At 29.8% G+C, this 17,556-nt stretch overlaps 2 protein-coding genes across 2 annotated transcripts; one reads left to right on the top strand and one right to left on the bottom strand.

The window, feature by feature from the left end:
• Window positions 1-296: 296 nt before the first annotated feature.
• Window positions 297-2,323, bottom strand: LOC118050976 (myb-related protein 308). The gene is made up of 3 exons (XM_035061467.2): window positions 2,046-2,323; window positions 1,761-1,890; window positions 297-962 (listed from the first exon to the last, which is right to left on the bottom strand). Exons 1-3 carry the CDS (start codon window positions 2,173-2,175, stop codon window positions 665-667), a joined length of 558 nt encoding a protein of 185 aa, XP_034917358.1. The 5' UTR covers window positions 2,176-2,323; the 3' UTR covers window positions 297-664.
• Window positions 2,324-14,018: 11,695 nt separating this feature from the next.
• LOC118050975 (protein MOTHER of FT and TFL1) lies at window positions 14,019-16,064 on the top strand. Its single transcript, XM_035061466.2, has 4 exons — window positions 14,019-14,216; window positions 14,400-14,461; window positions 14,562-14,602; window positions 15,841-16,064. The coding sequence occupies exons 1-4, from the start codon at window positions 14,022-14,024 to the stop codon at window positions 16,062-16,064; spliced, it is 522 nt and encodes a 173-aa protein (XP_034917357.1). The 5' UTR covers window positions 14,019-14,021.
• Window positions 16,065-17,556: the final 1,492 nt, after the last annotated feature.

Genomic DNA, 17,556 nt, shown 5'->3' with positions numbered 1-17,556 from the left:
GGAGCTATTATAATATAAAGCACTAAAGGTATATTTGAGAATATAATGTAAATTATGTTTTTTTAGGTTTTAAAATTTTTTTATTAAATTTTTTTTATATTATTTTGATGTGTTGATCTTAAAAATAAATTTTAAAAAATAAAAAAATATTATTTTAATATATTTTAAACATAAAGTATTTTAAAATGTAATAGTAAGCAGCTATAAAAGACCAGCATGTTGTGGTGGTCATTGCAACTATGCTATTTGACCTTTCAACATGAAAATAAAAAAAAAAGTTATGGTCTCAAACTCTATGACATAAGTTATATCTTATTATAAGCCTTAGCAAGCAACTGTCACTAGGATTACAGTAGTCATAAAAACACATAAACAAGCACTCAGATCCTGGGAGAGAGTGTTAGAAGAAACCCTTTTCTTGCCATGGAGGAGATAACTTTCCTCTCAAACAGCAATTCTAGCCTAACTATATGTATACACAATTACTATTTCCTTGGCAAGAATATATTGCAAGGCTGGATTTTAAATATTCCCAGCAGTGTATCTTGCAGTGAAGGTTGATCCCATACATGCTTTGATTAGAAATTAACTTAATTATAAGTATCCCAAGCACACGATATCCTGAAACCAGAAGCATTGGTATTTGATATTGCACCATTAGTTTTCATCGCTTGACTCCAGTTTTTTTTGAAGGAATGCTCAGAGTCAGATCAAGGTTTATGCCAGACGAACTCTTGTTGCTGGGCTCAGGCTTGCCACCATTGGAATCAGAGACAGCGACGAAGGTCTCCGGATCGTTAGCCTGGCTCTTTGACCTAGCAGCTGATGATATTTCTGCTCTCAATCTGGTGAATCCAATATTGCGATGGGATGATTCCAGCTTCTTCCTTATATGAGAGTTCCAATAGTTCTTCACCTCATTGTCTGTACGTCCGGGTAATCTTCCGGCTATCAAGGACCACCTGAATCAACGATATATGTTTCATCGGCATTATTTAACCTCTCACGACGCTTGGATCATGCAATCAATTGTATAAGTAAATATATAGTATCGAAATGTAATTCTACTTTATGTTACCCTTTAGAAAATATTGTGCTTTTTTTTTTTTTGTGGGATCAAAAGTTATTTTCATTTCATGAAATTATTACAAGTTTTATTTACAAAATACATTACCTTTTATCTTTAATATGAACTATTTATGGAGAGTACATGTTAATAATCTTGAAAGAATCATTTTTTTTCCTTGAGAATTTACTTTCTAAATATTAAAATTCAAAACTTATTAAAAACAAATATAAATATTTTCAAAATCTTAATTAATCTCTCATATTTCTTCTTAAATAAAATTTTTATTTCTAAATAATATTTGGAAACACAAAAATAAATCTTGAACAAAATAAAAAATAAACCATGACCAAAAACACTATTTTTCAAAGAAATTAAATACACTGATAAAAAGGTAAAATCTTGAAAGGAATACTCTCTCTCTCTCTCTCTCTCTATATATATATATATATATATATATATATTATATATATATGAAATACCAAAATTTGTGAAAATAAAATTAATTATCATCATTTATGAAAAAATTGAATAGAGGTATTTTGGATGATCAGTGACATAGCCAGGCATATTTCACTCGAGTGCACGCCAATTAGTTCTCTCATATACTTGTAAAACTTGTATGCATGGGATCTAGATGAGCTGCACAGAAATAGCATACTAATATTTAAAGAGCACATGATTTGATCATTACCGGTTGCCAAGCAGTGCATGGAGCCTGATGATCAAATCCTCTTCATCTTCTCCAAACCCATCTCTTTTCAGGTCAGGCCTCAGATAGTTTCTCCATCTCAGCCGACAACTTTTGCCACAACGAAGCAACCCTAATGAATCAACGAAGGAAAAAAGCCAAAACGAAGAGTCTATTAATCAATATTATTTTCCTTGAAAAAACAATGATAAATAGTCCCCTCTCATGGCATGCACGAGCTTCGGTAAGTTAACAGATTCCTAGTAAGAGAAGGGGAGCAAAACCCACCGGCAGCCTGAGGAAGCGAGCGCCAGCAACCTTCACCGTGCTTCTGTATGTAATCAATGAGTTTCTGGTCCTCCTGCTTGGACCATGCTCCCTTGTTTGTGTGTTGCTTGTCACAGCAAGGCTTCCTCATTGAGCTATGCCCTGGCTAGAACAGCTACAGATATGGATGACAAAATCATGAAATTAGCAGCAGATCAGTAATAAAAAGGGGCAAGGGGAGAGAGCGAAATGGAGTGCAGAGTTGAATAAGTAGTGCTCTCACTATTAGCTTGATCTGGTAGTGAACTAGTTGGACTGGTTGTTTATCCGCATGGTCTGTGTTTGACAAAAACTAGCATAGTTTGGTCAAGTGTGCATGACGTGTGTTAGTTGACACCGCCAACCACCAGCACAGTTCATCAGTTGATTGGATACCCACACAGACAGAGTTGCTTCTTAGTTCCAAAGCACTGTATTGTGTTCTTGTATATATAGAGTTAATCTGTGTATATATATATATATATATATATATATATAGAGAGAGAGAGAGAGATTAAAGTACTTTCATGAAGTCTATTGGTCATTATCAAATTAATCGGTGACAAGTAAGTTTTTTTTTTTAAATTTAAAATCACGGTAAAATAATCAAAATATCTTGAAAGAAAAAAAAAATTAAAATTATCATCAATAGGCATTTTTTATAATATTGTTTTTTGTTATTATCATATTAGTTGAGAGACAATTTAGTATTTGACCAGATGTAAAAAAAAAAAAAAAACACTGTCAAAATACATTCGAAAGTAAAAAAATAAAATAAAATTAAAACTAGCATCAAAGGGAATTTTTTGGCCTTTTCATAACATATTTTTTTATTATCAGGTCAACTGAGGAAATTTAGTATTTGATCAAATATTAAAAAAATTACAAAAAGCATAGTGAAATAACCAAAATACCTTTAAAATCATAAAATTTGAAATTTGTGTTAAGGGGATTTTTTAGTCTTTTCATATTAGTTTTTTTTTCTTTGTTATCAGATCAGCTTAAGAGCAATTTGATCTTTGAATAAATATAAAAAAAAAATATTAGCACTTGCTGCGCATGCACTACTGTCTGATACACACCTATGTCCTTCAGGTAGCACACATGATACCTCCTAGTTGCCACAATCCCCCTTTCACTATGTTATTAGAAGTGCTACTGTGTCCTCTTCCATATGAAATGACATGTTGTCATTGGTAGCATGATTTATTTATTGGCAACACTTTCCCCCTATTTTTCTCTCTCTTCCCCTTGAGATTCACATTGGCCATGTAAAATTTTGGAGTTGTCCCCTGATTTATAAAGATTTCCACTTCGATCTTTATTCTTTTGATTTTTGTTGTTAACTCTTTTGTAAATTCTAATTTGTTTTCAATTTCATCATTTAATCCCAATTTGGGATATCATGTTTTTTTTTTTTTTTAATTTGACCCTTATTCGTTTGATAGTTTTTTTTGGGTTTTTAGTTAAATTGATTTTTCTTTTCAGTTTCACACTTCAATAAAAAAAAATATTTGTATTTTGTTAAATTTTTTCCTCATTCTTTTGGGTTTTTTGGGGTCCTTTTATTAAATTGATTTTCTTTTTTAATTTCACCCTTTTAATAAAAAATAAAATTTATTTTATGTTTTGAATTTGATCTTCATTCTTTTAATTGCTAATTTTTTTCTTGAATCCTTTTGTAAAATTAAAGTTCTTTTATTGTCTTTCTTTGCATATTTCAAAACATTCATTTAATTCCATATAGATACTTGTTCAAACTTAAGAGAAAAGTAAAAAAAAAAACAAGGTTTATATTGAAGCTTCGATATACAAGATCTATATTGTTAAAGAGATCTCAATATTTGTCTCATATTATTTTGAGTCTCAATTGAGAATATGAATCAATTGCGTTCTAAAGGCATGACAATGGTGGGGAAGTGCCTTTGAGTAAGAACTTGTTAATATTCTCTTATCATGTACGACCCATACAAAAAAAAAAATAGCGAAAGGGGGATATTTGTTAGAAATAAAATTCAGACAAGTACATAATTATATGTTATTTAACTGTGATAAACCGATACCTTTTATTAAGTAAATATACTACTTAACATGTTATTTTTTAATAATTTATCTCTTATAATATCATAAACTGATGCATTGTTGAATTTCTCACAGGCAATATCATCAATTTTTACTATCATAAAACTCACAAGTGGCCGAATTCTAAATCTTTCGATTATATGATGAACAATTTTGTAAGTACTGTTTAATTACTCTTTTCTCTTGAGATTCTTAATTTTATTACACATTTCTTGTTAATTGTTCATAGTTATACTTCATGTACCAAGTTTATTCATCAAGAATGCTAGTGTTACTTTATCTTTACTTAGTCTAGTCTTGAAAGAAAGGTAAAATGCTGCAACGACTATTTCCTTAATGGACATGTGTTTTATACTAAAGAATATGAGCAATGTGCAAAGACATAACAATAGGGTTTGTGCTAAGGGATTGAAATTCAAAGGATAGACTCTACAATGTCGAAATTAATCATAGGCTAAATTAACAGTTTAATTTTGTTTAAGAATTAATTTGAATCAAATTAAAGGATTTAATTAAGTGCGAGAACTTAATTATACTTTAAAGGGGTCAAATTGATTTTATTAGGGACTTAATTGGTGAAAAATTAAGTTTGGGAGCCCAATTAGGCATGATTGAGAATATTGGAATTTTAAAAGACCGAACTTAATTTTTATGAAGTCAATTAGCTTAAATCAAGGGTAAAATAGTAAGAAAATCCAAGTTTTAGAGTCAATTAGAGGCTAAACTAAAAAAATTCACAATTAAGGACTTTTTTGAAAAAGATGTCGAACTTTAATGACTCAAATGATTGAAATTATAGGTGCAATTGAAGAACTTTGAAAATTTAAGGGTCAATTTGCATAAATTCAAAACCAATGAACAAAATAATAAAAAAAAACAATTTGGTCAATTAAAGGAGTAATTGAAAGAAAGTAAAAGTCGGAGGACCAAATTGAACTTTAGCCAAATACCTATAAAACGTTCAAAACGGTCCCATTTTGAACATAAAAAAGGTTACTATTCATCATCCTTTTATTTTTTGCTAGAAAAGTTGTTCAGGTGACTACCTTTTAGGAGTATTTAATGCTTCATCTCTTAACCAAACTAGACAAACCAGATACCACCATGATGGCTAGGCATTTGATAACACCCCAATATGATTTTTTCTGACTAATTGACACTATAGTTGTCGCGGTGATGCCTCAAAGAGGCCAACTCATCGCATTTAACTATCATAATTTGATAGGTCATGATGGTCACTTTGAGTTAATGGTTGAGATTGTTTCGAGCTAAATTAAGGGCCAAGATTTGTCTTTTAAAAAAAAAAAAACAAATATTTCTGCTATTCAATGTGCTTGATATATGCTCAAAACCTAATCGAATCCAGTTTATTTTATACTCAATCAACTATATCTGGTCAGTTAAAGCGTATCTCAGCTTATGCGTAGGCTGAAAAATCTATCCCGTTAGCTCGGTCTTTTTAAGATATTGTTAGTTGCAAAATATATATATATATATATATATATATATGTATTAACAACGTACAGCTAGTTACAGGGAAGTAGATTAGTATGAATGCCAGTGAGCTTCTTCTTCTTCTTTTTTTCCCCCTTATTTGAATATGAATTTCAAAAGCTTATAGCATAAAAAAATATTTTGTGCTTCCAAGTTATGCATGGCATTCGATAGTGGTTTCCTATTCCAATGCTGAATACATATTTTTTTTAATCTTTTACATCATTCCTACAATATATTCGGATTTATTCTCATTAACAAAAAAAAAAAAAAACTAAAAGAAATCAATGCTGGGTTGTGTACATAGAGTGATTTTGTTGTGGATTATAATACTGTGGTGATAATTTTAATTAATATAAATGTAATATGATAATTTTAATCAATGTAAATGGAATTGATGGTGATGAATAATTAGCTTAAAAATTATTTACTTTTGATTGTGTCAAAAACAATATATGAATGACGAGAAAGTATGTACAAACACTACTAGATTTAAAAGTTTTATTGATGAGATTTTCTATTGGTATTTACAAGAACAAATAAAAATTAAATGAAATTGATTTAATAATGAGAGAATCTTGAATGTATATGTGTAATTAATATTAAATAAAATAAATATTGGCTTTTGATTCAATATGAGGTATTTAAAATAAATTATCCTATAAGGATATCATGCAACGAATGGAAGCAATTGCGAAATGTTGGGAGGACTCGAGAACCATGTAAACTAGCAAGGGAAATTGATGAAGAAATGCTTGTAAATCTGATGCGGTTAACCAAAGAAATTGGGAAAAATGAACATGAATGAGTGAGTTTAAATCCACCTTAACAATAATGAATATAATTAAATGATGTTGATAATGATGCAATAAATGAGGAATGTAATGCTAGCATGCAATTGTGGAATGTTTACAACAAATCAAAAAGACGATGTTAAACGATATGATAGTAATTGATTCAGCCAGAAGAGGAAATTAATTTGGAAGGAAAATTAGAATGTTGTGATATACAAAAAAAAAAAAAAATTAAAAATGTGATTTGAATAAAAATATCTACAAATTTCAAGAGAGAAAGTTAAAGAGATATTTTAGCAAGCTAAAATATAAGGAATTATAAGAAATATTTTAATGCATATAATTGAGTAGGAGTGAATGAATTAAAATTACGAATGAGAATATAATGTTCGAATATATTAGAAAAAATAGTATGAAGAAACCAATAAAAGATTAACCGAGTGATGAGTAGGTGAAAGCATGTATATGTGCATATATATTCTCTCTATGTTTAGAGAAATGTGTAATGAGGAGACTAAATTATAAACCAATTTAGGGTCTCTTAGAGGAGTAAGAAGATGCTCAATAACCTAAACTAACTTAACAAACTTGTAATTTAGATTATGAAATTGTGACAAGATCATAAAAAGGAAATCGAATAAAATGACAAATCTCAATTCCAAATCAACTTAGAGACCGTTTGTTTACGTGTTAAAAATCACGTTTAATATAAAACGCAGGAGGCAAGTGTTTGGTAAAGAAAAAAACCATTGATTACTGTTTATGGGCCCCATTAATTTTTGTGTTCGGAACGCAGGGTTGAAAGAAGCAGCTGAATGCTGTTTTTTCCTGCACTGTTCACATAATTGCACTGTTCAATGAACAGTGCAATTACATGAACAGTGTGCATCAACACGCTGTTCATTTGCACTGCGTTGATTTTTTTTTTTTTTTTTTTTTTTTATTTTAGTGTGTTAGGTTTTTTTAAAAAAAAAAAATTAGTTTAGAGTGAATTTTATACTTGATAATATTTTATCTAATTTTATTATACACTAAAAAAATTATGAAAACTGTAGTTCTTATCGGATGTATTTTATACGTAATGGAATTGTAGATGGTTTTATAGAATAACAAAAAATATTTTATAGTAAGTATGATTTATTTCATGATGTAATAACAATAGTTAAATCCATAAATTTAAATTAAAAATCATCAATATTAATATATATTTTTTAAAATTATTTTATAACCTCAATTTCAAAAGCATTTTTAACCAAACACATTAAACTACTTTTTGTTCAACCTCAATTTTAACCACAGTTTTAATCAAACACCTATTTTTTCAAACCAACCTCAACTAAAATCACTTTTTATAAAACAACTTTTTTCAAACCACAACCACAACAGCTACCGCAGTACCAAACACACTCATATTGAATGTTGAAAATGACATAAACTAAACTCAAGTAACTCAAGCAAGCCTTCCAAACCCACAATTCGGGTCATGAAATAGAGATTATCTCATATAAGGTAAATTGAAATCAATAACAAAGTCTAATTACCAATAAAACAATTATTTAAGGATAAAATTAAAAAAAAAAAAGTTGGTAAATCACAATAAAAAATTGAGTATCAAAATAAAGTTTGACAAGCCACTTTGGTTTTTTAAGAATGCTAGATGTGAAAATTGAGGTGATGAGAGAGAAAAAAAATGTCTTGTTGGAGTCGATTCAAACGTCATCCATTCACACATGATTTATGTGGTGTAGACTACAATGAGACAATTCAAAATGATATCAAGAAACATCAAAAGAAGACGTTAGAAGTTGTCGCACGCACCGCCAAATCAGACGTCATCCATCCAGCACAAAATAAACTATTTCTTGAAGGCTAAGATGATTGGCATGTATTGTTTGTTATGATCTTGATTTTTTACCTATTTTCTCCTATATTTACCTTTATATATCCGATTTTTACAGTTTAAATTATTAATTTGAACAGTTAATTCATTATTTATTTCTTATTCTTTTATTTTACATGAGATTAAGGAGTCATGAAAAAATTATGATTGATATTTAGTAAGTTAATAACATGAGATTAGAAGAAAATATATATGCCATGAGATCTTCTATAAAGGAAATAAATGACAGGATCTGATAATTTATCCTAAATTCTTACAATTTTATTTAATTTTATGCATTTCATTTCTTTGTTATTCAAAGCACTTATCATTGTTTTCTTCTTGTCTACTTCCAGAAACAAAACAATTCTCATCATTGTGTTAATTTAGTGAAATTGATGGAAATTCTAATTTTTTTCATTGATGGATTAGTTTAAATTAAGTGCATAATGTTTTAATTTAATATATTAGTCTCTTTGCAAAATTTCACAGGATGTTGTGATTTTTTTAAAACCTATAAATTTATTATACATAAACCCCTGTTTCAAGGTTTTTGTTTGGTGAATTAAAAAAAAAATATTGATTAGAGTTGTAAATCCACTTGGTATTTTCTTAGACAGGCTAAAGTCAAGTGTCTAAACTAAGATGCTAATATATATATATATATATATATATATAATTTGTCATTATCTATGATCCTTAAAATATCCATATCCAACTTAAAGGTAACCTTTGATGGGCAGTATTTTACACGTGATAAGTTAAACAATTAATTTTTTTTCTTTTAATTACGTGGAGTTTTAATATTGATATTTCAAATTAATTACAGAGGTTAACGTCTCTTAGTGTTCTTATAATGAACAAAACCTCATATTTTATTTTAAAACTTGTAATTTGGAATAATTAATGGAGTTTTCTCTATTTACTTAAGAATTTATCTTTCTTGTTATCTATTCAATATTAAGTAGAGTCTCAAACTAATATATTGTTTATCATTTTTTGCAGCTACACAATTATTTTTATTTTTATTGTTTATAAGATTATACGAGTCATCCTACTTAATTTTGCATGCTTTTGAATTGTAATTAGAGATCCTGTACCGTCTTTGATGTAATTTGATTTCTTTATTTCTTTGTGGATGAATATCCATAGGTATATTATACTATGAAACTTTACCAACATGGGTAGAAAAACTTTTGCTTTTTTTTTCAAACTAATTATTGCCCATTTGAATTGTGTTCAAATATTGAACTACCTTATGAGGTTTTATTACTAAAAAAGTTGAAAGAACATTGTAATGAGTATTAAGTTTGATTTTTTTTTTTATAAGTCGAGATAAATTAATATTATTCAAGTTTAAGTGAGATAAACTTATAAAGAAAGAAACAAAATGATCTAGTGTGTAAAGCCATTCATAACCCAAGGCTAACATGACAACTAGGAATGAAAACGAATATCACTATTTAGGGTTTTGCAATATCATATTCAAACTAAATTTTTTTTTTCCAAAACCCAACTCCTCCGAGTTTTGAGTATTTATAGAATATTTGTTGGGCATTCCAAACTAGAATTATTTTCTACCAATTCAACAATAAACAAAAACAAAGAATTTTCCACTATAAAAAATCAAAATACATCCAAAACCACATTTTAAATCTAGTCCAATCAATTACACCAAATAACTTATATCAACATTAAAAAAAAAAACAAAGAAAGAATAGGCATGCTAAAGAAAAGAAAGTAAAATTACACTAAATAATTCATCTCAACCTCAAAACAACACAAGATACACTAAAAAAACAAATAAAGATTACCCCTTGCAGACCATTTCCTTACAACGATTTTTTCAACTTTCAAACTCTTAGCTCTTTTAAATAAATCAACTTCTTTCAAAAGATCAAGCTCCTCCCTTTTTTCTTCAACTCCTCGACACAATTAGTCAACGAGCGACCATCTCCTTCTTTCTCTCTAACACTTATCTGAAGGGCATTCAACATCTTTTTTTTATAACTAATAACCATAATAATTCCCAAAGAACACAATAAAGGGATCCATGATCTCTTGCAAGATTCCAATCCTTTAGCTTCAAAAAGGTCATTAGAAGATGAGTTAAAGAGATGAAGCAAAGAAATGAAGTGGAAAAAAAAAGTGAAAAGAGAAGATGTGGCTAGAGATCATGAAAGATGGTCAAATGGGAAACAAACCCTAAATTTTTTAATTTTTATATACTTTGTAAAAATATATAATTTTTTCAAACTCTCAAGATATTTTGTATCAATATGGTTCATGTAAAGTTTCAAGTTACGTAGAATAGTATCCATATCTTACATGGACTTGATCCCTTGATTTTAAAATACAATCTGAATATAAATAAATAAAAATATCTTTTATATATTTAAATTAGATAAGTATTAGGTCTGAGTTCGAGTAAAATTATCATCTTTAATAAAAACATCCAAATACTCCACGCTACTTACAACACACAAGCATGAACTCCGTCCGCACACCTCGCCTTCACCTTTTACCATTTATTAAGGGTTTGTTTGGGATTGTGGTAATGGTGACGGTTCAAAGTGTTTTCGCTTAAAAATACATCAAAATAAAGTTTTTTTTTATTTTAAAAAAATATTTTTGACATCAACAAATCAAGATGATCTGAAAACACAAAGATTTTTTTTTAAAAAAAGTTAAACAAAAATTTAAAATTTTTAAAAACACAATTTACAAAATGTTATTGAATATGCTCTAAATTCTCCTCCATCAATCTTATAAATTTATAACAGTATCCATGTCTGATATCAAGCACCTACAAAACTCACCACCATTGCCAGCACAATCCTTATCTTATTCCCTTATTTCTGCGTTTTAAAAGTGTTTTTGAAAAAAAATTAAATTTTTTTTATTTTTTATTAACTTTAAATTAATATGTTTTTAGTGTTTTCAAATCATTTTGATATGTTAATATAAAAAATAATTTTTAAAAAATAAAAATACATCATTAACATATATTTTAGCACAAAAAATTATTTGAAAAACAATTGCAACCACATTGCCAAACAAAAGCTATAAAGTGAGAAAGGGGGGAGGAAAGAGAGCTAGCAAATAACATCTAGATTAAGATTTATTTATTTATTTATTTATTTTTGTTCTTACAACAAGTTTGAAAAAGCAAAGATCGAATTTCAAAGCATGACTAGAAAATGAAAACGGTCAAAGCGATTTGTCCCGAGCTACTGCCTAATATTATTAATTTCAAATGAGGCGGCAATATGAGGTGACTGTAGCAGAAATTATGCAAAAATAATCTATTCTCTTCAATAAAATAATATGCATATGTTGAAATAGAGAAGAAGATTTTTAAAAGGGATGCTCATAAGCTAATTAGATCACAATTGCAGGAGATGCATTGAAGTTTTTTAAGATATGAAAAATATCTTTTTTCTTTTCTTCTCTCCCTTTTTTTTAGTCACTGACTTAATATCTAATTAATTTTATGATTTATATCATAATTTTTTTTTTCTTTCTGAAAAGGATGTTAGCTCAAATTTTTGCACGGAAAATTATGCCCTTATTGAGGGGTTATTTTTTAAAACTTCTAATCCCTTTATAATAACTTCCTTGTAAAACTTTTTGGATGAACATTAATACATTTAAGAATGATAACATATAAAATAACGATGTCAATATTTTTTTTTAATAATATAAAAATCAATTCAAAATTCAATTTTGATAATTAAAAATGAATTCACAATCTAATAACCAATTATTATTTTAAAAAATGTAATGATACGTCAAAATATTAAATAAATAAAATGAACCAAATTCACAACAATTACATGGTACCCAACTAATTATCTATCTTTTGTTTAATTCAAACTTAATCAATCTATACTAATAAAATTTAATTGTTATCAATTCCATGAAAAATTAATATTCCTAAAATTTACAACATAACAATAAAATTGATAAAATATGATTGTTACTTAACATATAACTCATAATTTTTTTCAGTATAGCACCCTAAGTCAAAAAATAAAAATAAAAATCAATTTTATCAAATTAAAAACAAATTCAAATTTCCCAAACTACAATCAAGCCATAACATATATAAATCAAACTTAAATTCTATATGAAAAGGTTGTAAAACACTTAAATATATAAGTAAACTACACTGCAAATACTGAAAAAATAATATGAATACATTATCTTAAAACATTAATGAGTAGGTTCGCTTACTTGTAGGGAATATTTAGAAACAAATTTTACTAAGACAATAATCCTAACATTGCATAGTGTTGGGTAGTTGAATTTGTAATGATGAGGTCTAGATTTATAGCAAAATAGGTGGGAGGGGTTGCTGTTTTGATTTGAAGTTCAAGAGAAAGATAAAGAAAGAAAAAAATATATATAGTTGATGTGGGTTATAGCACTTTTAAATTTATTGATATTTTTAAAAGAATTTTACAACGGAAAATATCATCGGTCAATCTGTTCTAATGACATGTAATCTTAATGATATAATTATTGAAAGAATATTTCTTCATTTCTTAATTATTTCTATTTTGTTGATGGTTTTTATTAGTAATTACCAACAAAATATTTTATCACTATTATAATCAGACATCGCTAACGGATAATATTTTGTAGGTAATTTTTGTTGCTATTTGACAATTTTTTGGTGGTGCATGTAAAATAATTTTTTTATAAGTTTCACCAAATTGATATAAAAATAAATCTTTCAAATAAAAAAAAAACTCTCTTTATTGATGCATAAATTGATACAAAAATATCCCTTATTTTTATATATGCTTAAATTTAAATAGTATATAGTTAATCAAGTCTAGTCCGTTGGACCAAATTGATCACATAGTGCAAGTTTTATTAAATTAATTATTCATAAGGTTTTTGTTAACATATACTTTTTAAAGCTTAGTAGCCCAATTTATCATTTTGTAATTTTATATAGCAAACCCAATAAGTAGTTAAAATGTAGTCATTTTTATTATATAATAAAACCAGATCCATTTTGAATTTAATAGTAAAAATTTAATGAATGTGACAAAATAGGAAAATATAAAACGACAGAATTCGGTATGATAACAGGCCGTTTTCAAGTTGTGTTGTTTTCACTGAGAAAATAATCAACGTAACGGGATAATTTTATCTCTTTCCCACTTTTACTCAAAACCTTCAAACATGTCATTGTCACTCTGGCATTTCATTTGCTGTCAAGCAACCATTGGTCACTGAATGCCCGTTAAAGGTCAAAAATTAAAAGGAGGCTATGCTGTAGTGCTTTCGGGTCCACTTTAACCATACTGCACCTAACCCCAAAACCACTGTTCTATCATGCTCCTCAACAGAGTGATGCCTTTTCGCTTGCTGATGTACATTTGTAAGGCGGTAACACAATTCAACGGCGGTGATTAAACCACTTGTTAGACAAAGAAACAAAAATGGTGGTGGTTTTGTTTCAGAGGTCTGCTATCCATGTGGCAGTCTCTGCTTCTATTAACTTTATGTTGCCCTATGCATGGCTAGTAGGTCACACTAATCCACGAGGCCAATTCACCTGTTACGCTTCTATATAAGCTAGGCACTGGAAACTCTTTGAGTCACACAGCAAACCATCTTAGGAGGGTTTCTCTCCTCTTGTTCTTACTCTTCTCTTGCTGTTGTTCTTTAGCTTCGATCTTGCTTTTGTTTTCCATGGCCGCCTCTGTTGATCCTCTTGTTGTTGGTCGTGTGATTGGCGATGTGGTTGATATGTTTGTCCCTGCTGTAAAAATGTCTGTTTATTATGGATCAAAGCATGTTAGCAATGGGTGCGATATTAAGCCTTCTTTGTCCGTGGACCCTCCCAAAGTGACCATTTCTGGCCACTCTGACGAGCTTTACACTCTGGTTAGATTTTTAGCTGCTTGTGTGTTTTTTATGTTCTTGCATGCAGGTGTCTTTTATGATAAAATAATATGTACTGTGTTATTTTACTCATTGTTTGTGCATGTCGATCTGCTGGGATGCTGTGTTCGATTCCTGCAGATGATTATACATATATCTAACAAGTTGATGATATGGTTCTTGCAGGTGATGACTGATCCTGATGCACCCAGCCCTAGTGAACCCAGAATGCGAGAGTGGGTTCATTGGTATGTACTTTTGCAGGGGGAAAAAAACACGTTGGATGATTCTTGTGATCTATATAGTTAAGAAAAAACATAAAACTTAACGTTTTGCTTCTTATTGTAGGATCGTTGCGGACATTCCTGGGGGCACAAACCCTACTCGAGGTGAAAATATATGAAACCTTACCTCTCTCTCTCTCTCTGTTTTGTTTTTTCGAAAAAATCATTTGTTTCTTTAGAAACTAATTTCGATCCTTTTATGATCTCTTTAATTTTCTCTGGTTTAACTTGTTCAAGATAAGAAAGAAAAACTTGAAATCTCTTTTCATCACCATATGCAAGTTGCATGCACGCAGAATCTTTGAGCTTATCTTCTACATTTTTCTTCGTTGTTGTTCATGTTACAAATTAATCTCAAGAAGAAATTTATTGTATTTGTTTTTTTAATTAGTAGAAGGAAGATCATCGTATTCGTAGAAAGCCAAAAGTTCTTATATCATTGCAAGAATTATTGCTAGAAAATCAGTGGTCATGAATGGTAGGTAGTCAGTAGAAGCAGCACTGACAAAACCTACTGTGTCTCCTCCCTGCTTCCATAGCTAGTCATGCCTCTTCACTGCCTAAACTTCCACTTCTTTGTTTTTCTTTAAAACGACATAGTTTATAGTATTTGAAACAAAATCTAGGCAGCAGGAAACACCATCCCCACAGCTTCATTTATGAGAATTAACATCTGTGTGAGTGAAAGAAGGCAGGAATATTTTTCATTTTTTCCTCACTGGCAGACATGACCCCAGGGTGGCATATTGGCAGTAATTTCTCTTCTCTTGCCACGTGTGCATTTGGTAACGTATGCATTTTTTCCCGGCTCCCCGTCATTGCATGCACACTCCTATTGACAAGTGGTTGTCTGCATTGGCTACAAGTATCACCCCCAACGTTGCCACTGGAGTTACACGTCTCATGCCACCTGTCACTTCCACCTCTAAAGCCTGGTGGAAGCTAATTTCTTACTGATACGTGGCATATTATAAGCTATCCACGTGGCAAGCATGTGCTACTGCCGAAAATTGTGTCAATGCAGCTAGTGCATTCTCTTATATAAATAATTTGCATGTGTTAATTATCATTAGCTAGTGAAACATAGATTTTTGAAAATTTATTTCTTATTAATATCAGAGAAAGAAAGAGATAATCTTTTAGTTAGATCACCAATCCTCTCAGAGTATATCTAGCTATACGCGAATTCAAAAAAAATACGAATATCACTTTTTATACTGTGTAAATGTTGCAAATAAGCTTTGATATCTATACATGTTGGACGAGCATTAAACTTGGACAATTCAATACGAATTCAGAGAGCACAAGTACTGTGAGGTAAATGGTATAACTAATGCTTGCAGGGAAAGAGATCCTTTCCTATGTTGGGCCTCGTCCGCCGGTGGGGATTCATCGCTACATACTGGTGCTTTTCCAGCAGAAGATGCCGCTGGGGAGCATGGTGGAACCACCGCAGAACCGCTCTCATTTCAACACTCGACTCTATGCTGCGCATTTGGACCTGGGCCTGCCTGTCGCCACCGTCTACTTCAATGCTCAGAAGGAGCCAGCCAATAAGAGGCGCTAAGTTATTAAATACTCTGTGCTTAATCGTTCGGGGGCTAATATAATAGCTATAGTATGCAATGGGGTCTAGAAAAATAATGAAACTTGTTTCATTCGTCTTTTTATATGTTTTTATTTACAAGGATATTAATTAGTCTTCGGTTTTCAAGCTTGTGAGTTTAGCTGTGTCGTGCTTTCTCTAAGGGTATTGCGGTCGGTGGATCCATTTTTCTCGTTATTTTCATACATTTGATAATGTGAAAAGAGGACCTGACTTCCATGTAAAATAAGTGAAGAAAGTGCATTTAATTCAAGGGTGCTCGTTTATTTTCTGTTTCCTTAAAAAATCCTATTTTTCCCAGATATATAATATGGATTAACTTGCTCATGTAAGCTTATTTTAACATGTAAACACAGCAAAAAATCAACAATCAGGATTAATTAGAGGCCATCAACCAAAAAAAGAAAAAACAAAGCCTAGGAATGAGCTCTAGTTATCCATAGTCCTAAAAGCCCTTAAACATCTTTTAAGCCTATAAATATTATTTTCTTTTATAACCAAGAGCAAAGTCTCATGAAAAAAACCTTTCTAATCAAAAGAAAATAATTTGGGTTGGTAAGCAATGGTCTCTAGTGTAAAATGAGATCTTCAACCAATTATGATTATGCTTTATTATTTATATAAATAAAATGAATGCTTGATAAATTTTCTTTTCTCTGAATCTCTTGAGTTGAAATTCAAGCTTTTTAAACGACAGATCATATAAATAGAAGTTCATCTTATATTTTTATGAAGGGAAAAACCTGCACCAAAATCTAAAATTCAACCTTTATAAGCCCCTATCCATGGGAATTGTTTGAATCTAAAATGGTTTTTGTGTTTGGAAATAGTTTTAAAATTCCAAAGATTTTTCTATGATATTGCTCTCTTATAAGAACCAAACATCTTATGTATAACATCATCCTTAATAAAACCCAAGTAAAGAAAACAAAATAAAGTACTTGGGGCATAATTAGAATAAGGACAATTTAAGAAACCAACATCATTGGCTACATAACTCCTTTTCTAAGAAGATTAAAAATGAAAAGCAAGTTGTTTGAACCCTCTAATGTTTTTTGTAGAATGTAAGATATAACTAGAAAAGCTATCATAAAGAAGGTATACTGAATATTGATTGGTGATCATAATACCTAGCAATGGTAATCATAATTACAGTGATAAACATAAGAGCTTTGAAAGTTCATAATTGATGAGAAAAAAGTTCTCAGATAACAAGATAGGGAAAGATCATCTTACCTCATCAAATGACAATGAGCATCCCTTTTTTTTTTTCCAAAGATCAATTGCACAAGTTGTTGCTTGAGTAGTTCAAAGTAGAGGTGCCATGAAAAATTGCTACATAGATTGAAGCTTCGAGAGATATGGTCTATAAAGAAAAGGGACCTATATTTCTCATGTAATAATACATACATATTAACCCCAAAACATTGCATTTTGATCCTTGATGGATTCA

Source organism: Populus alba, chromosome 15 (assembly GCF_005239225.2).
Source record: "Populus alba chromosome 15, ASM523922v2, whole genome shotgun sequence".
Taxonomy (NCBI): domain Eukaryota; kingdom Viridiplantae; phylum Streptophyta; class Magnoliopsida; order Malpighiales; family Salicaceae; genus Populus; species Populus alba.
The sequence above is the reverse complement of the archived record's forward strand: the minus strand, read 5'-3'. Positions and strand labels throughout refer to the sequence as shown.